The 20,275-nt window shown below is 52.2% G+C and overlaps 1 protein-coding gene across 4 annotated transcripts in view; it reads left to right on the plus strand.

The window, feature by feature from the left end:
• Positions 3,373 to 20,275, plus strand: part of DLGAP4 (DLG associated protein 4) — a 71,383-nt gene continuing 54,480 nt past the window's right edge. For 2 of the 4 annotated variants that reach the window (XM_021416266.1, XM_021416270.1), the window contains exons 1-4: positions 3,373 to 3,466; positions 11,200 to 12,242; positions 13,563 to 13,733; positions 19,179 to 19,396. In XM_021416266.1, coding sequence (XP_021271941.1) covers positions 11,292 to 12,242; positions 13,563 to 13,733; positions 19,179 to 19,396 — 1,340 coding nt within the window. In that variant the 5' untranslated portion in view covers positions 3,373 to 3,466; positions 11,200 to 11,291. The remainder of the gene's footprint in view (positions 3,467 to 11,199; positions 12,243 to 13,562; positions 13,734 to 19,178; positions 19,397 to 20,275) is intronic. The other 2 variants (XM_021416268.1, XM_021416269.1) reach the window with 2 other exon arrangements.

Raw genomic sequence — 20,275 nt, forward strand, 5'->3', positions numbered from 1 at the left:
TTATGAGGGAGAGCAGTCCGGAGGTTTGTAATGACTATATCTGAACTTGCAGTCTGTAAATCTAGGAGTCAGAGGACACTGGAGTTATGGATAACAACAGGAGAAAGAGGGGAATGCTATGTTCTCAGCAGCCCTTGCCGCCGCTGTCAGCCGGCAGGAGGATGCGGTGGGTGGTGCTGCCCTCCCGTGCCGCTCTCCATGGTGCTGCAGACGGACGGGCGGGGGCAGGCGGTAGAGCCCTCGGCCCCGAGAGCTTTGGAGGACAGAACCTCCTGGCTGTGTCTGAGAGATGTCCTCAAACATCACACTGCTGACAAGATGCAGCCTGAAACACAAGCAGATCGGTTTCTCCAGTCCTGGAGGAACCAGGTTGATGGTCACGAGGACACTGAGGAGGCACTCTCATGGCTCTGTATAGCAACAGCAGGACTATTTGCTCTGTCTTGGTGCCAGCAAAGCTGTGGGGGTGATGCTGGATGGGATGAAGTGAGAGCAGCCCTGAAGGAGACTGGAAGAAGGAGTGAGGCCAAACAAAGCCCAGGAGGTGACCAGGTTTCTCCAGGAAGGTTTGGCTGCATAACACCTGAGGCCCTAGGTCACCAAAACTGTCTCAAGCCCTGTCGAGAAGGAAGATCTGTTCATCAGGAGGGCAGTTCTGAGCATACAGCAGAATGGGAACTCTGGGACTCAGCCTGCCCTCACATTCCCCCTGGGTCTGGAGGCCTCTTGCCTGAGGCACCACCACCACAGAGGTCTCCTTCCACAAGGCCTCTTCAGTCCTTCCCCCTCCAAGCAGCAGCCACGATACAGTGGGCAAGCTGCACCTGAGAATGCGAGAAAGAGGGGGATGATGGAGGTGGATGTAGCTAATGTAACATTATTGCGCTGGTGGCACAATTGTTCATTCGCATTCCCTTGGGGTGTTGATGCTGTTATTAATTAAAGGTAATTATAGCACTACTTGTTCAGTCCAACAGTAAAATGCAAAGACAAAGCAGTGTTGCAGGAAAAAAAAGCCTACTTCCACCAGTTTCACCTTTTGTTTTGAGAAACCTGAAAGGTGCATGGAGGCAGGGAGCGCAGGCTGTGCTCCTCCCACCCATCACAGCCACTACATGCCAAGGGATCCCAGAGTCAGCACCATTCCTAGAAGTACCCTGGGATACTCTGAGAGTGCTGGTGACAGACACAAATGGGATGGTAGTCTTGGGAACAGATACTTACAGCACAAGTAGGCAGTGATACAGGATGCTCGGCACCGGTGGTGCCTACTTGTGCACCAGGAGGGATGATGATAACATTGTTAGCATATGCTGGTGATTTTAATGATGGTCACTGGTGGCTCTAGTGACACAATGTCACCCTTTGTAGCAGTACTGGTGCCATTAGAGCTGGAGAGCAATAACTGCTGCCGGATACTGGTCACATAGATGCTGATGCTGTGAATGGATGTGGGTGGTATCTGCCACAGATACCAGCCACTGTTCTAATGGCCACTTCAGGCTCTGTATGTCTAGATTACTGGCTCAAACCTAACCCAACTCACTAATAGCTGGAAATTAATTGTGAGGGGAGAGATATGAAAAAGTTAGTGTCAACGCAAGTACTGCTGCATAGCCACCTGAAGTACGCAGACCTGTCACACCTAGTTTTATTGCATGCACAAAGCATTATATTTAGTGCTAGGAACTGTGGCCAGTTGGCAGCAACTTGCAACCTCATTCACATCTCAGGATTGTGTGAGCTTCAGATATGGAATTGTGCCTTGTCATCAAGACCTGATGCCTCTACAGCAAAGGTCTCTTTGGTTGTCTGGAAGCATGCTTGCTGAGGCTTCTGGGTAGAGCTTCTGTCTCTAGGTTTCACAGCTGAGTATCCACTAGCAGCTAGAAACTCAAAACAGGTGCTTTGGTGTAGAAGACTGGTGACCTTTGGGGATGGGCATGACAAAGAACAGCTGTCTCCTTCTTGGCTCTCCCAGGACACGTGCCTTTCCTTTAACAATTCCCTGTGCATTTTTTGTGGGCTTAAGTGGTACAGAACCACTGGAAGTGGAAGAGGATTTCTCCCAGATTAGGAGGGTGGTATTCTGACTTTTCTAGGAAAATTCTTTTCTCTGTTGGGATATCCATTGAGAGTCTCTGAACGCTTCCTGAACGCCAAATTTTCCTATCCTTCTACCTGTACTCTGTCTGTCTATCTTATCCAGCCTTTTGAGACCCAAGTGTCTCCTGTGTTAGGAGCACTCCAGTTAGGAATGAGGAGAAACACCAGCACAGGAAGGCTGACTCCTTGCTTTGGGTTCCCATGCTGTTCCTGCCTCTTGTTGTTCAGCAGTGAAAGGCTGAACAACCCAGGCTGCCCTGGCGCCGTGCCTGCACCTTTTCAGTGCAGGACAGAAAACACATGCACACAAGCCCACTGTGGAAATTAACGGATGTAAACCACAAATAACCTTTACTCTCACTGATAAAATAATGCAACCTGTGTTGTTATGCATAGGTTTTAGAGAACACTAAGAAGCATCGTTATTTTTCCCTGTATTTATTTATTTTTCTTACAGGGAGTATTTATTTTTCAGTCAGTTGCAGTGTAGCTGATGGTGAATGAAAATGAGGAAGGAACCACAACATTTAAGCTGCAGTACAGTAGTACCTAGTGACCAGATGAGAAAGATTTAGTGTGGTCTGCTTGAGCCCAAGTGTAATGGGCATCAGTGGGCAAGAATAAGATCCCAATTTCAGCAGGTGTATGGCTAAATGCACCAGAGGTAGCTGCCATCACAGAGAAGGTGTTTATCCCCACATTTGTTCTTCCCCCCCTACCAGGCTGTGTTCTCCCAGGACGCTGAGCAAAGTGAGGAGCACAAAGGCTGAGGCACAGAGGGTTGCAGAACCATCCCTGCTGTCCTGGAATGGAGTGAGGTCCTGCAATGGCTAAGAAACAAAGACAGAGCTGTTGGCAACAAGGAGGGGCCTTGAAGAATTGTTTTAAGACAAAGGAGTGAGGAAGGGAAAGCCCCACAAAGGGGCTGTTCCCAGTCCTGTGCCTCCAGGCAGGGAGCCCAGGCATTTTGCATAGTCTCCTCCCCAGCCAGCTGATTTCTATTTCATCCTTTCAGTCTGTTTGTGATGCTGAGGGACAGGGAACCCACCTCCACATCTCCCACACAGGTATCGTCTTTGCCTCCCTTGCAAGATGCCTTCCAGCTTTTCCCTTACGCCTTTGCTAGGAATTAATTATGACAACCCGGGTGTCAGTCAGAGTTGCAGTGACTTTACATCACCAGGTTTTGGGCTGGGACATTCGGCAGGGAGAGTCCGTGGTGCTTTGTGACCTGAGGACATTTTCCCTTTTCTCTTTGCCTGGCAGGTCTTCATGAGGGGCAGCTCTGGAGCCCAGAGAGAAACGCAGTGCACAGGATGCTGAATCTGGCCTAGTCCTGAAACCTGGCAAGCTGTGAGAGGTACGGCATGGCAAGGGGCAGCCTCTGGGGCTCTTCATCTCTGCTGGGGGGGACAGCTGTGTGTGTGGTTGGAGGGGTGGCAGCAGGGGGAGGCCGAGGCAGGAGAGCTGCCGAGGGCATTTCAATGACAACCCTCCCTCCATCTCATAGTGAATCCTGCATCACACTCATCACTAAATAAAGTTATGAAATCTAATACCAATTGCTATAGTAACATCACGCCTCTGCACTGACCTAGTTTGAGACAAAGGAAGTGTTCCCGTGGCTCTTGAGCATGCAGAAGGCTGCAGACGAGTTTTGGTCTGTTCTCCGGAAAGAATGGCAGAGGGAGCTGCTGACTTTTCCCCACCTGCACCCCCTTGCCCCACAGGCACCATGAGCTGCTTTGTCTCAGGCACAAAGCGAAGCCACTGCTAGAGAGCACCTCCATCCCACATCTGGAACGCAGGCAAGGCCCCACCTAGCTCCATCCAGGGATGAAGGCAGCAGGAGCACCTGCCCTGGAACAAAGCAACATCTTTGTAAGCTGCAGAGATCTGGTGGCACAGCAGCAACAGCCATTTGCACACAGCGCACCCCATAGCTGCTATGTCTCAACTAATCTAGAGCAAGAAGCCTGTCCTTGTCCTGCCAGCTATCCCTACCTCACCTTCACCTCGGTGCACCAGCGCCAGGCTCCCACTGGCTTTGGCAGCACGGTGAGACAAGAGGATGCGGTGAGTAGCTTGCAGTGGGGCAGTGGCACAGACAGCCACGCAGAGCGGCCTGCCTTGTGCTGTGCCACAGATTCTCACTGTGAGGGTGGAAAATCTCCATCCCTGGGAGTCACAGCATATGCTGTAAGGTTGAGGGCAGACATGTGGAGTGCTCTTGATGCTCTGCCTGCTCCACGGAGGGCTTTGCAAATGCACACACACTCCTCCCAACCACTTGGACAGCACTGAACAGAAGAAACGATTTTTTTTTCCCAAGCTGTCTTATTAGATGCTCTTTCAGACATGCTGGAGCATGTACCACCACCAGCATGTGCACAAAGTGCCTCATAAAGGAGCATGGACCTACAGCGAGGTTTCAAACCACAGTGCCCCTTGCTCGCTTCCCTGGTCCTCCCACTTCCCTTCATCAGCTTTCTTCCTGATAACTCTCCCTTTCTTACCTTTGTCTCATTTGACTTGCTTAATGTTTCACATTTCCTTCTTCAGAGCAGATCGCTTCTTCTGGAGAACTTTGAGAAATGTCTATTTAGGGACAATCAAATAGGTTCTAAAATTTCTGGAATTTTGTTCCCTTGAGAGCTGATTATGTTACCAGCAATATTTGCATGAAAATAAGTTCTCCCTCTCAAGAATTCATCTGCCTCTCCAAATTAGTCAAACACCTGAAGTCAAAAATCCTTGCCATAGTGCAGTCATTGATTTTCACATAAATTGGCTGTGCTGATACAAAAAAAAAAACAACAACAAAGTGTGTGTAGCATACAAGGAAAAAGTTATTGCTTGTTTTGCTTGTTTTGGGAAGGCTCTAGCCAGACAGTACCCCTCCCCTTCACCACAGTGGGCATCCACTGCCAGCCCCAGCACTGATACCCCTTTGGCCAGAGAGCAAGGAGACCACAGCCCTCAGGGCTCTGCCACAGCTTCAGCCCTCCGTGGTGGCCCACAGCAAGTAGCACTGCTCAGCCCTCGGCAGTGGGGGAAGCTCCCCAGCAGCAGCAGGAAGCTCCCAGGAAGGAAAAAGAGGCAGGAGGCTGGAGGAAAGTCTGTTGTGTAATGAATCATTCTAAGTAGAAGTCGGCTATTTTTATCCCGTGCGATTAGATTCTGAACTCTTTGAATCATCATTAATGCAACGCCCTGGAGGCCAGCCCCCCCCCCCCCCCTTGCTGAAAGCCACATGAAGTGTTCCTGCTAATTCGGGGAATGTTTGAAATCAGGCGTGTAGGCAGACCTACGTCACCTACACCACAGTATAAAATTATTTAAGCTTCTAGAGGCAGGGTGAGGGGAGTCATTTTTCCTGTGCAGGTTGCGAATCACTTCTTCCTTATCTAGCTAGCTATTAGCACGCTGCCAGATTTCTATATATAAAAGCCACCCCTGTGTTCGCAGCCAGCTAGGATGGCTGAGCTGAGGTTTACGTGGGAGATGACGGTGTGTGGGGCCCTGGCAGAGCTGATTGGCAGAGAGCACGACAAGACGGCTCCGGGGTGCCTGCAGCCCACCAGGGGTTGGTTCCTGGGCAGGACTCGTGCCTGAGCAATCCTTCATGGCCAGCCCTGCCTCAGCAGCAAAACCTTCCTCAAAGGTTTTGATGGCAAGAAGTCCCTGGGCCAGACAAGCCTGTGGTTTTCATCTATATGCCAGCCAAGAAGCCTAGCAAAAGGGTCTGTGGCTTGTTGCTGGCACTGCCTGGGCCAAGGTCTGGTTGTTGGGTGTCTGGTACATTTATTTTGTGGTACACTATGTTTTAAGCTGGGATGTGACTGGTTAACATGGCAGAGCCAAGCTGTCCCAGGAGCCATCCACCACAGCAGCTTCCTTCTGCTCTTCAGCAAGGACGAGGGTTCCTGGGCTGGCATGCAGGGTGGAAGAACAGCTTTGCTGTTTCCATAGGGAACAAGTCTGCAAGCTGTTGGAAAGCTCTGCTGCTGTAATTCCCACCATGCCTCCTCATGATGGGAAGGAACAGCTGGTTCTCCAAAGTCCATTACAGCACAAAGTCCCAGCAGAGAATCTGGTCAGACCAGTGGTTCCTAACGTGGCTGGTATGAGGCAAGTGCTCTGTCCCCTCAGAGAGACTTTGTTATTTCACATCCTGGGGCTTGAGCCTGTTCAGAACAGGCAAGTGACAGCCTCCATGGAGTCTCCAGTGGTCAGAACAAGCACCCTCTGCTGCCCTTTCCATGTCAGGGCTAGACGGGAATAATTTCTGTGGGGAGATGGAAACAAACTTGTGTCCAGTGTCTCCTGAGCAGCCATCCTTTTGAGGACACAGCGCGCAGTCAGGGGGGCACCTCCAGAAGAACATGGAGCTAGTCTCCAGGGCAGAGGGGCAGGAAGGAGATGTCTGCTCCATGGGGAGGGTAGGCAGGACGAGCATCACAGGCTGGAGCTGCCACCGAGGCATCCTGGCTGGATAGAAATAACTTCAGATGTGTTACAGGATTGCAAAGATAGATACCTCCAGGGCAGCTCTTTGGGCTTCTTCCTGAGGTGACATTTTGACGTTTTCTCTCTCACTCTCTGCCAGGAGTTACAAACCATAATTGCAAGGACTTGCATCACAGTAATTCAGCAAGCACTGCCTGGCTGGTGGGTGGATGGGCAGCCAGAAGCTGGGATGGTGTGTGGGAGCAAGGGCAGGACGGACAGCTAGGAAAAGTGTGCTTAGCTGGGATACACACTGCATCGCACTCAGCTCCTCTTCTCCATCCACGCACCTTTTTTTTTTTATCCCCTACTCTGTCCGGAGCTCAGGCCAGCTTAATCTCTTTGCTGTTAAAAAGAGACTGACAAGCAAATATTTGCACTCAGTGAAGGATCTCTTACAACGGCAGAGGCTTTTCAGCTCACAGTGAAGATGTAATTCAGTCTTCCTGGAGTGGAGCAAATGATCTCCCACCAGCTTCAGCAGCCCCCAGCCTAGCCCCATTGCCCAGCACAGCAGAGGAGCACAGCAGCTGCAGGCCCTACAAGAGGGAGCAGTGCTCTGCCAGGGGAGGAGAGGACTCCCTGCTGAGCAGGAAGCTTCTTCAAGCCATGCTATCATCTGCCTTATTTGAAGTCTCATCCACTATTCAGTCTTCAGAGCTGCAGATGGGATGCTGCAAACAGCGACTCCAGTGCTGCTGTAGCAAATCATGCCCAAGACAAAGGAGACCCCAGCAGGATTTGAACCGCTTTGGAACACACAAGACTGCCGTAAGACATGCCAGGTCATCTGTTGCACATCGAGACCTCTGAGCATCAGCATAACAAGTGTGAAAGTGAAGGGGAACACAGAAAACACAGGCTGAGGGAAAGGAAGGTAATGGGTCACGCCACAAAAGCAGCCACTTCCCCTGGGCTAAGGGACGCATCCTCTCCATGCAGCTGTTATGAGCATCTCCTAAGTAGGACCTTCCCCTGACAGACTATGCTGGGGGTCTGGGGGAACATAGCAGGGACCAGGCAGCTGTCCTGACAGACCACCCTTGCTCAGTTTGTGAGGTGCAGGGTCATGGATTTGGGAGATTTAATTTCTACCTTTATCTTCCAGATTAAAAAAAAAAAAAAAAAAGCGGGGAAAAGGCTTGTTGGGTTTTTTCTTCCCTGACCTCATGTCTCAATGAAGTGCCAAGAGCTGCAGAGAGTAAATGAAATGCAATGAAAATAGTTTAATCTGTCTTAAAGGGAAACCAGTTCACAGGGGATTCAGCAGCCACAGCAGAACAGCAGAGTGAGTTCCAGCAGCTGGGAAGCCACGACTGCTCCACCACACCCATGTCCTGACACATGCATGCCCAGCATGGAAGCTGTGCCCCACGGAGCAGCTGGCAATCAGATGAAGGGAAGTCCAAGGCAAGACAGACAGAATCAGGACCGGCTGTTCACCTTGGAAGAATTCAAAGGAGGAAAAAGGAACACTGAACTCTCTCCCACATAGAAGTGACTGTCCATACTCACTCAGCAAGAGCAGTGGGAGAAAGGGTGCTCCCTGGCCTCCTCCGCTCCCTGCCTCCCCGTCCCTTTTGTTTCCATCCTTCCAGCTCCTTGTACAAACTTCTCTTTTCCGCCCTGTCCGTTTGTCCCCACAGCTCCTCAGATTAACTTCCCTGTCTCTCTGCTTTCTGAGCCTTCCCCAAGCCAAGCTAGCCCCTGACCCCTTTTCCCTTGTAAGCCAGGCTTTCATTTTATTTCTTTTCTCTTCTTTTCTTCTTTTCTCTTCTTTTCTCTTCTTTTCTCTTCTTTTCTCTTCTTTTCTCTTCTTTTCTTTTCTTTTCTTTTCTTTTCTTTTCTCTTCTTTTCTCTTCTTTTCTTTTCTTTTCTTTTCTTTTCTTTTCTTTTCTTTTCTTTTCTTTTCTTTTCTTTTCTTTTCTTTTCTTTTCTTTTCCTTTTCTTTCCTTTTCTTTTCCTTTTCTTTTCCTTTCCTTTCCTTTCTTTTCTTTTCCTTTCTTTTATTTTCCTTTCCTTTCTTTTCTTTTCCCTATTTATTTTTAATCCTAAGGGCTGTTTTACTTTATTCTGGAGCCTGGTGCCCAGAGAAAACAGAGGCAGTGATGCCGATGTGCTTTATGGCAAAGCAGCCGCTGAGCTGAAATTTCTCTCAGGACTGCAAGCGAGATTTCTGCTACCAATATTGATTGCTCTTTGTAGGAACAGATGCATTTATTATCAGTATCCAGAGACAACCCATATAATCAAATCAGGTTGTGTTGTCTTCTGAAGGACTATCTGACTCTCTTAGCATAATGTGATGGAAGAAGCACAGTGGCCATCAGAGCTGGGATGGCCACGGGTGGCTGTGCCAGAGTGAAGAACCTTTCTAGGAGTCTGGAGTTGGAGCAAAGAAAGGGAGAAAAAAACAGAAAGAGGCCACAGTTGGCAGAGCTGAGCTTGGGCAGCTCTTGCCAACAGTCAGGGAGGATTTGGGCTCCCTGCTACCTGCTGGCCTTCTCCTCCAAGCTAGGCAGAATTGAGTCTGTCACAAGGAATTTAAACAACTAGATGGGTGGCTGGGGACAGCTACACACCATCCTTCTTTTCTGTCCAGAGACCAAAGGCATGGCTTCTCAGAAACTGAGAACATTTCCCATCGCTTTTTGTCACCATCTGTTAACAAACGCATTGAAGCCAGCTTGCACCCAGTGGGAGCAGGGCTGACTGGCATACGTGTAGGTGTCCTATCCAGAGCACTTCTCCAGCTGTTGTTCCACCGGGTCACGTGGGTGCTTCACATGGGTTATGTTAAATAACACTGGTCCCAGCACTGATCCCTGAGGAACTCTCCTCATCACTGGCCTCCACTTGGACATTGAGCCATTGACTGCAACTCTGTGAATGCAACCATTCAGCCAGTTCTTTATCCAGTGAGTGGTCCACCCGTCAAATCCATTTTTCTCCAATTTGGCAACCAGAATGTCATGACGAACAGTGTCAAATGCTTTGCAGAAGTCCAGGTAGATGACGTCAGTTGCTCTTCCTTTATCCACTGATGTTGTAACTCCATCATAAAAGGCCACCAAGTTTGACATGCATGACTTGCCCTTGGTGAAGCCATGTTGGTTACCAGCAATCACCTCGGCTTTATTTTCCATGTGCCTTAGTAGGGCCTTCAGAAGGATCTGCTCCATGATCTTGCCAGACGCAGAGGTGAGACTGACAGGCCTGAGGTTCCCTGGATCTTCTTTTTCTCCCTTCTATAAAATGGAGGTTATGTTTCTCCTTTTCCAGTCAGTGGGAACTTCACCAGACTGCCATGACCTTTCAAATATGATGGATAGTGTCTTGGCAACTCCAAGAACCCATGGATGGATCTTGTTGGGTCCCGTGGACTTGTGCACCTTCAGGTTCTTTAGATGGTCTCAAACTTGATCTTCACTTACAATGGGCAGATCTTCCTTCTCAAAGTTCTTACCTTTGCTTTCTGCAGCTTGGGCAGTGTGGCTACTGCCCTCAGGATTTTTATACCTGTAGTATGCTTCAGTGTTTTCTAGTTGCCTTCAAACTATACTCAGTTGAAAATAAGAAACTAAACTAAAAGGTCAAAGGAAATAAAAATTATCTTATACAAGATTTCAATGAGGTTTTAAGTATGGAAAATCTGATCATTTATTTTCTTTAAGCTACCCCAGAAGAGTTAGTCTTTTTCCACTGTATAACTGCGCACAAACGGGAGTCAACCAGAGACAAGCAGGATGGGACCAGTACACCTTGGTGCTCCCTTCTGCTATGCAGATTAGCCACAGCCAAACCTCAGAGTCTGTCTCCTCCACCAGCCCACAGGTATGCCTGTACCTACTGCATGGGCCATGGTGACAGGGGGACACCATAGCAAGGGACAGTCAGCCAGGACAGCACAGCTCCACCAGGAGCAATGCAGCAGGGCAGAAAAGATCAACTGAGCAGCAAGCAGCTTCTCGGGTCAGGCTCTGAGTGCTCAAAAACACCTCTGCTCTCATCATAGCTACTGAAACATTTTCCTCCGGGGTAAAACATGCCATAAGCCCCAGTGCTTGTCAGAGAGGAGACGTTTGACATCATATTGCATTAGCACAGCTGCAAGCAACACAGAGCAGGGCTGCCAGCTCCCTTCAGAGATCCAGTAGCCACAGAAACACAAAACATAACAGAGCAGGACTGGACACTTGGCACCTGGCTTCCCTTGGCTAGGGCAAGGCCCATGTGTAGTATTTGACAGCAGGTTTTTCTTCAGCCCCCTGAACAAATGGGACAGGAGCAGTGATTCGCTGGCAGTAGCCCTGCTATCGTTTGTTATGCTGGCTGAGGAAGGGACTCCATTAAAATAAACATATTCTCTACTTCTGTGCTGTTATTTCCAGTCCTCGGTTCTCATGTCACTTCTCATCCCCTCCTCCTGTATGATCTCTCTCATGTCCTGTTTCTCTCTTCCATCCCTTGACCTTGGGGCATTTGCTTTTGGAGCTGGGACAGCCCTTGCAAGGTTGCTGCAGTAAGGAGTGGGCTGCCAAGGAGCTCCTCAGCACGCTCTGAGCATCTCTCTTCTTTCTCCAGGTGCAGAAAAGTCTGCGTGGGAGCAGGGTTGGCACTTACGCAAAGGCTCTGCCACACCATCCCTGAGTGATGCTCTAGAAAACACCGGGACCATGAAGGGCTTAGGAGATAATAGAAGCCGCCACCTCTCCGATAACCTGGACTCCCCTCAAGATTCTCTTTATGCCCCCCAGGACAGGAACCCGTATCTCCTCAGCCCCACTGACTCCTTCACCATGGACCCCCGATTTCCAGCCCAGAACACCCTCCATGGCGACTGTCTCCTTCCACTCAACAACCAGATCTCCAACAGCAGCACTTTCCCCCGCATCCATTACAACTCCCATTTTGAGGTGCCAGATGAGAACCCTTTTCCAAGCCATGCCCAAGCCACCAAAATCAACCGCCTGCCTGCAAACCTCCTTGACCAGTTTGAGAAACAGCTGCCCATCCACAGAGATGGCTTCAGCACCCTCCAGTTTCAGAGGAGCGATGCAAAACACCGGAGTGAAAGCCCTGGGAGGATCCGGCACCTTGTCCACTCTGTCCAGAAACTATTTGCCAAATCCCAGTCTCTGGAGGGCCCCACCAAAGGCAATGTAAATGGTAAGAAAGGGTCTGATGACCCCAAGCAGAACCGAAGGAGCAAGAGCAAAGACCGAGCAAAGACTTCTGAGCCCAAGCGCAGGACCAGGTCCAACATATCAGGCTGGTGGAGCTCAGATGACAACTTAGACAGTGATACCTGCAGCTACCGCAACCCAATGGGCCTCATGACACTGGGCCGGCAGCCAGACCACAGCCAGCCGAAGTATTTCATGCATGCTTACAACACCATCAGCGAGCACATGCTGAAATCCTCCAAGAGCAATAATGACCTCAAGGTCACCCCTTGCACCAATATCCCCATTAACAATGACTCCAACTACATTAAGAGGGGCTCCTGGTCCACGCTGACACTCAGCCATGCTCGGGAAGTGTGCCAGAAGGCCTCAGCCACGATCGACAAAGCCTTGCTGAAATCCAAGTCCTGCCATCAAGACTTGGCCTACCACTACCTGCAGGTGGGTGCAGCGGGGGGTTAGGGTTTGCTTCATGCAGAAAAACAAGAAGCGCTCTCTGGGTGGGCCTTATCAAACAGTGCCAGATGTTTCAGCAGCTATTCCAAGTCTTGTTGCCAGGGTCGGGCTGGGGAGACACAAGTGTAAATTCCCCCAGGCCCCAACTGTGCTCAGGGACAGACCTTCAGAGACACAGCACTGATGGGGTCAGGCTGCTCCAATCTTCCCCAGGCCCTGAGCTGGGCCGCCACAGTGCCAGCAGGAGATGTGGTGCCCATGACAGGGGCAACCTCCAGCCCCCTGCTCCCCACTCCACCGCAGCCACAGCACCCTCTGGTGTGACCAAAGTTTGCTGGGGGACTCCCACGCACCAAGCACATCCCACTGCCCGCGCAGACCCTGCACACCGTGGCCAACACTCGAGCACTGCTTCTGCTGGGTGCCCTGGCAGCTGGGTCCATCCCACCAGAGCAGGATGGCTCCTGGCCTCTGGCCGAGCGCTGCCACCATCCCACAGCCCATAAGATGCCAGTAATAACTGATGTTAACCCCTTATATCCATGTGTCACAAGGATGTTCCGGCGTGCCCTGTCAGCCCCGCTCCACAGAGCTTCCCCGGAGTGCTGGTAGGACCTGCAGCTCAGCAGGGCTCGGCTCCCACTGCTGCTCCCTCCGGGGCTGTGCGGCATGGAGAGCAGTGCCAGCCAGCTGGCTTGCATGGCAGGGCCTGCATGGCTAACGCTGTGGGCCGTAGGCTTGAATGCCATCATGGGGAGCGCCATGTCGCTGGGGGTTTATAAAGCCACACCTGAAGAACATAAACCTGGCTGTGCTCAGGAGAGAGGAATGAAGATAAATAAGCCAGGCCTGGATGGGGGAAAGCAGGGGGTGGGATGATCAGGTGGGCTATGTGATGTAAATCTCTAGCATTCTTTTCTAATGCAAAGGTGTCATTGGCTCCCCTGGCTGCAGCCAGTGGGCTTACAAGCTGTAAAGAGCAATGAATTATTGAAGCACAAACTGCTTCTCATATCTGGCTGGTCACTGCTGCAAATCAAATTCTAGAGGGACTACTGTATCAGGAATGTCGTCAGAGACATGTCCTTGGCCTGGTTTCTTTTTCTTTGCCCCCTCCTTTCAGTTAGGAGCTTTAAGAGCTGCAGATCCCCCGTGTGTGGCAGCAGGCCCAGCACAGGAGACCGCAGGTGCTGAGACCCCATGGTCACCACACAGTGCTCACTCCCTCGGTGGGGCCAGGCCGGGTATGAGACCGCCCTGCTGGTTTGTTCCCCACCCATGTAATGAGCCTCCGTTTCTTGACAGCCTGACGGAGGGCTGTGGGCACAGCTGGGTGGCGTGAGCCCGGCCAGCAGCTGGGCAGCCCCATCGCTCGGCTGGGAGGACACGGGTGCCGCCCCGCTGCCACCGAGCGAGCCCCCACGGAGGTGGGACCAGCCCCTCAGCCCCGGGCCAACCGACGCAGGCAGCGGCCAGGTAGGGATCTTGTTTTGAGGGGAAGCTTTTGCCCAGCTCCCTCCCCTCCCTGACCTTCCTGGAACCATCAGATGGGGCCAGCAGCCCCTGCCATAAGGCTGGGCAGGGCACGGAGCCACCACACCAGCACCAAGCGCAGGAGACATGATGCACACCGTGTACCCCCAAAACCTGACAGATCATGGCCAACGCGGGCCCTGGCAGGCAGGGCAAAGGACTACAGACTTGGGGTCAGATAGGGCAGTTGCAACCAGTCCTTGACCTGGGAAGAGATCTAAGCCAGATATGGAGAAGTTGCCTCCAGTATTTGGTGGGCAGCGTGTAGAAAATGTTCCTTTGGAGGAGGACAGGTCCCCTGCCACCTCCCATTCCTGCAATGGCAAGGAGCTGGACTCCTCTGCCTGCTTGCAGAGCCTGCACACGGGGGGTGCAGGGCAGCCAGCCCTGCTGCTGCAGAAATGCCCTTTTCACCCAAGGGAGCACAGGAGAAGTGGGATGGGGACAAACAGGTCCCCCAGCCTCCGAACTGGGGTATGACCCCAAGGTTTTTCACCTTTCCTAATCCATTTGCAGGCTCTGGGAAGGCTCGGGGCTTATCAGGGACTACTGGGGCTCCTTGTGATGTTTCGAGGCCTATTCCTAGAGCTAGTGATGGGACCTAAGAATGAGTGATTGCCCAACTCCACTCAGGTCTGGCCGTGTGCCTCACGGGAGGGTTATATGGTCCAGCCCTCAAGGCAGTGACCTTGGAGAAGGGTTGGAGCACAGCTCCCAAGGGATGCAGGCTGACCTCCTGTCCTCCTGGTGGGCCCCGTGCATGACTGCTGGCAGTCAGAGCCCAAGGAGCTTCCTGGAGTGAGAGATGTCCCAGGCAATGTGCAGGCAGGAGCAGGAAGGACTGAGCAGCCTCTGCCTCACACACAGCTGGGCTTTATCTGCGTAGTGCTCTCAGCTCCAGACAGTCCAATTCTGAGCATGGGAGGGACCCACACTTCCCAGGCACTTCCATGTCCCCTCAGTGCAGCTAGGGGGCACACAGGGATGCTGCAGCCACACCTAGGCCTTGGGTATTTCTCTCTCATAATCACCCCCCAAAATAAGCAGTGAGACAGTTGTATCATGGCTGTTCTCAGCTGTGGAGAGGGAGCCATGCTCACAGCACCAGTGGCACAGCCCCTGCCTCTCCGGTGCTCCCAGGGTACAGAGCCACACCAACAGTGCTCTTAGCCTGGAGCTTCATTCAGACTAGCCTCCCCAACCCCACCAAAGCTTCCCCAACTCCCCATTGGCCCCAAACATGAATTTGCAAGTCAGGGTGGGCAGCTCACTGAGTGCCAGCCACCTCCATGAGAGCTCCCACAGGTCAGGAAGCCCCACCCATGTTGTCCCCAGAGCACTCCTCCCCAAAGGCCAGGTGAGTCACATAGGTAGCCTAGGCTCCAGCTTTCCTTCTTGGGGACATGTCTGATACTACACATAGCCCTCAGGACACCACAAGGACCACCTCCAGAGGGAGCGGCACTGTGCACTCAGCGAGCTCCTTCTTGCATTGCAGCCTGGCTGCATGGCACGTGCATCCCTGTGTGCTGTGCCCAGCTCTGTGGGGCTACGGTGGGTGTGCTCACATTGGGTGCATGTCCACGTGTGCCGGGGTGGGGCTGCATGTTGGAGCTGGCTCATATGTGGATGAGAACACTGCTTTCTCTGTAGGTCTCTCTGCCCCATCCCCACCAAAGTTATAGGAATAGCACTGCTCTTTCATCCCCACCTAGAAGGTGGAATTTTTCTCTTTGCTGCACTCTCCCTTCTACTAATGCTCTTTTTGGGAAAAAGCCCTGCGTGGCACCTTCTTTCCTGCCCCCTCCACACTTACTTAGCTCATGATACTAGGGGCAGACAAGCCAGAAAGCATTGCTGCTTTACAACATGCAGTACTGCACAGAACGCCAGTGGAACCCGGCTCCCAAGGACAGAAAACTGGCTGTGCCATGGGGCACCGTGCAGCAGCAGGACCAGACAGAGAAGGATCTGCACCCAAACCCTGGCAGATCCTCTGCTGTCCACTCCTCCCCCCATGCAGCCACCTGGGCAGGGTGGATCCCAAGCCCCTGTGGCCAGTGGCCACCTGCAAGGGCTGCAGACCTGGGCATTCTCTTGCTCCCACCCCTTTCACAACAACCAAACCACCACTGCCAAAAGCCTGCATTTGGAAAAACAGCAGGAGAAACCAGACTACAGGGAGCCCCAAGTTTCTCCATGCCAAGCCTACATGTAACACGTCAACACTCATTTCATCTTTGCCCTTCCTTTAAAACGTGGGCTGTGTCCAGAGCCCAGGGTCTCAACTGCCATGAGAGATTCTGCTGTTAGTCACTGTCAAGGTCTGTCCCTGGATAACAGGAAGTGCTTTCAGCTCTTCACCCACTATTGCTTAAGAGTCCTGAGAAAGGCTCTTCAAGTCCTCAGGTGCCTGAAGATGCAGAGAAGCACCCAGCGGGATGCTGAACCAGCACCTCAAAAACCTGCACTGCTTTTGAAGATCCCCAAGGACGCCTGCTTGAAATGCTCATCCTGCACTCTGGCCTGTGGGCAGTAAGAGCTATGGGAGGCCCTATGCTCTCGTCATGCCATATGTGGGACAAACTCCAAACTGGGGCACTAGAGTCAAAGGGTGCCCTGCCAAGCATTGTCCTTTCCCTTGGAAACTGAAATGTGGAGCACCTTGGGAGCATCTTTGTTTCTGGAACCAAGCTTGCTGCCTTGCCAAGTTGAGGGAAGGGAGAAAGAAGGCAACTGAGTTAGGACCAGACGGCTGTCCTCACAGCAAAGCTGCTCCAGGCTGTCCCAAGGAGAGGCCTATGTCCTGGCTCTGTTCGGGGCATGCGTTGCTGTGGGATGCTCAGCTTACAATACCATAGACCAGTTGCAGCAGCAGAGCCCCCAACCCTGCCTGCCTCTCACCCCAGCCACTCACTAGCCCAGGAGCTGTGTGGGCAGGAGGCTGCAATCCATCCTCGAGCAGCAGAATTCAGTCTCAAGTCAGACCAGACACTGAGGCAGTCAAGTCAGTACAACAGTGCTTCCCAGGGTCCCTGTGATGCAGGAATGCCAGGGACTTCTATTGCACAGCAAGGACTCATCCAGCAGGATCCAGCCCCCTCCTGGCTGGCCTCAGGGCCACCCCTTGCAGGCAGCTTTGCTTGGGCAGAAAGAGTTCTCACACTCAGGAGAGAAGGGACTCTTCTCTTACTTTGTAGAATTCTGTGGGGTTATACCCCTGTAAGCTCCTGAGCTTACAAGCAGCCAGCCCAGAAGCCTTTGTTAAGCAGGACGATTGTGGGAGGCAGAGCAGGAAAGAGGTGTGCAACCCTGCAGTGGGAGCTGGGCTGGGGAGGCCTGGCAAGGTCTGTGTCTCACATGTGGGACCTGCTCCATGTCAGTCCCTGCCTGGAGCTCACCTGCAGGCAGCGTGATGCCTCTGGCTCTCTGCACTGTGTCCCCCCATAAAAACCATTCCTGGCTCAGGGGTACCATTCCTGTCCCCAGGCTTGCCTGCCCTTCTCTTGCACAGCCAGCCCACACTGGTGCCCTCTCTGGATACATAAAAAAGACAGCAGAACAGGCTGCTGATGGGGAACCCCTTAGGAGTTATAGCAGTTGTATCACCAATGGGATCCCATGGGTTGTGGGGGTTCTCCTGCACAGACACGGCAAGCAACAGGCTGAGGAGCATAGGCTAAACTCCTGACTTCATTAGGGCAAAGTGAGAAAAGCTGTTATGTGTGGTCTGAGCCCACATCTTGCACACCTTGCACAGGCAGGAGAACAAGAAGTCGCTACCTGCAGCACTGCAGCCTCAGGATGATGCTGCACCCCAGCAGCTGCAGGCAGCACACACAGAACCAGCCTGCTGCAAACGAAGAAGGGAACAGGAACACAGTGGTACTTAGCAGCTCCAGCTGATCACAGTTAGCTGCATTCCCAAAGCACTAGATAAACACTGGCTGATTAATCCTACAGCCCCTCAGGGAGTTGGGTAAATCCAACAGCTCTGTCAGCAAAGTAAATGTGGATGCTCTCACCAGTGTGAGCTGGCTCAGCACACAGCTGCTCGCCATTGGTGCTCCCCAACCAGCAGGCTCCCTGCAGCAGGCTGAGCAGTCTTGGGCTGTCCTGGTCCTTCCACGTTTCTAAGTGAAGATCTCTTTCAGAGCCTGTAGTCTATGGCTTCACTCTTTGGTTCTGTTACAGTTGCAGGCAGAGCAGTGGACAGTTCTGCAGGGTGCTAGATGTACCCATAACCACAGCAGACCCTGTCTTGAGGAATACTCTTGCTGTCCTCAGGCTTGCCTACTGTTCTCTTGCACAGCCAGTCCATACTGTTGCACCCCTCTGATAGGCAAAGACTGCAGAACAGATTGCTGATGGCCCCTTAGGAACTATTGCTTCAGTCCTCACTTCATTCTCCTCTTCTCCTTGACCATGTCTTCTCATTTTAAGGACTGTTCACAGACCAAGGTAGCCACAAAAACAGGACTTTCTCCTGTCAGTTCTGGTTGCCTCATCTTTCTCTTGGTCTTTCCTGTGCTGCATGTGGTCTTGCCTTGATTAGCCTTGGGCTGATATCTGGCTCTTCTGCCGCTCCAGAGCCCTGGCTGTGCCACTGGCAACCTACACAAACCTTTGCAGGGCAGACAGGCAACAGTATTAGTTGATCTGATCAGCACTTCAGTCCTCATGGAAAGCATTAGCTTGACCATATCCGCTAAGAGAACTAGAGACTGTGTCTGCCTTAAATTGATGGCAGAGTTGCCACAACTAGTAAGGTGAGAAATGCTTTTGTTGCAAGGTATTCCTCATCTCTATGCAGAGACCAGCAAAAGTCTACATACCCCAGCTGCTCAAGGACTTGTGAGGGCCTGGCTTGGCTGCCAAAATGAATTTCAGACACTAAGAGTGTCATTCAACTTACAAATCTTGGAGGGAGGACTGGACTCTGGTCCAGAGGTCCTGGTCTGTGCAGCACTTACCGGCTTTGGCCTGACCAATGCGTGTGCTTTACTTTAAATAAGCATGGGCTTTGTGTTAAACAAATGTGTGCCACTCATGTCCCAACATGCAGCGCAAATCTGGTGAGGCTCCCTTTCTCATTGTGTCTGGCATTGTGCGGCTTATATCAACTGTGTAAGCATGGTCCAGTGTGAAGGTCATGGAGTGTGGAGTGAATGTGTGTGGGTAGATGTGCTGAAACTGAGGCAAACAAACATAAGCCTGCCTGGCATGAGCTGGCAAGGGCGGGTTGGAAAGGAATCGTGTTGCCCACTCCCACTACTCTCCAGCTGAGGGTACTACAATCAACCTTGTCACTGACCCCCTGAATCCCCAGGGTACCCCTGGTCCCAGAGATGCTGTCCATCACTGCTCACGCTCCCTTTACTCTTGCAGGTGCCTCAAGGGGAGTGGAACAACACACTGTCTCGGGACAAAGACAGTGAGATCCCATGCCGGCGCATGCGGAGCGGGAGTTACATCAAAGCCATGGGGGATGATGATAGTGAAGACTCAGAAACCAGCCCCAAACCATCCCCAAAAACTGCAGCTCGGAGGCAGAGTTACCTCAAGGCCACCCAACAGTCGCTGAGTGAGCAGAGCACCACCCAAAGGTAACTCTGGAGCTCTTCCAAGAGCTCTGCGTGTGTCCCCAGGGGCCAAGCCAGAAGCAGTCCTTGGGTTTTGATCAGCAGCACTGCACAGAGACCCCACATTGGGAGCAGAGCCCAGCAGGGTTCCCACACATCCTTTCCAGCTGGCTGTGGGGCAGGCAGAGCATGACGGGAGAAGATGTGGCAGAGGACAGGAGAGAGCTCTCCATCCTGGTGACTCCTGACAGCCCTCTCCAGGTCCCTCAGTGATGGGGAGGGCTCTCCTTTGGTGGAGCTGTCTGGGTTTTCTCTGGCTAAGGATCTGCTACTCCAAGGAATTGTGGAAATCGCAACCCAGGGATACTATCTAGACATGGAGATGTTTAGCCAGCATGGCTAAGGACATGTGGCACACAGGCCACATGCTGCTGCAACTGTGCCATCTGCTTTGCTACACAAGAGTCCCAAGGCCTCTGGGACCAGACATAAAGTGCCCTTTTTGCGCACCAGGCTGAGTAGTCCCCTGAAGCCAGGAGAGATGAACTAAGAGCACTGGGACTAGGTATGGAGGGAGGAAGACCCACTGTGTCTTGAGCCAGATAGACAGCAGAGAAAAGGGAACAAAGCAAGCATTCTGGGTGACGGGCTGGTCCTCACAGGAGGGGGTCTGTGTGACGCCAGAACAAGGTGCCCAGGGGCTGTGATAGGCTGCAAGTCCCTCTGGTGCTGCAATCAGACATGAGCAGCACTGGGGCAGGAGACAAGAGCAGCTGTACATGAACTGCTCATGGTTCAGTAGATGGAGCCAGAGAAGTAAGGGAGCAGCAAGTAGTCTGGAGACCCTTCGTGGTCCATCAGGCTGCAGCCCAGATGCTGCTTTCTGGTGGGAGATGGTGATGA

The sequence above is a fragment of the Numida meleagris genome, chromosome 19, assembly GCF_002078875.1.
Source record: "Numida meleagris isolate 19003 breed g44 Domestic line chromosome 19, NumMel1.0, whole genome shotgun sequence".
Taxonomy (NCBI): domain Eukaryota; kingdom Metazoa; phylum Chordata; class Aves; order Galliformes; family Numididae; genus Numida; species Numida meleagris.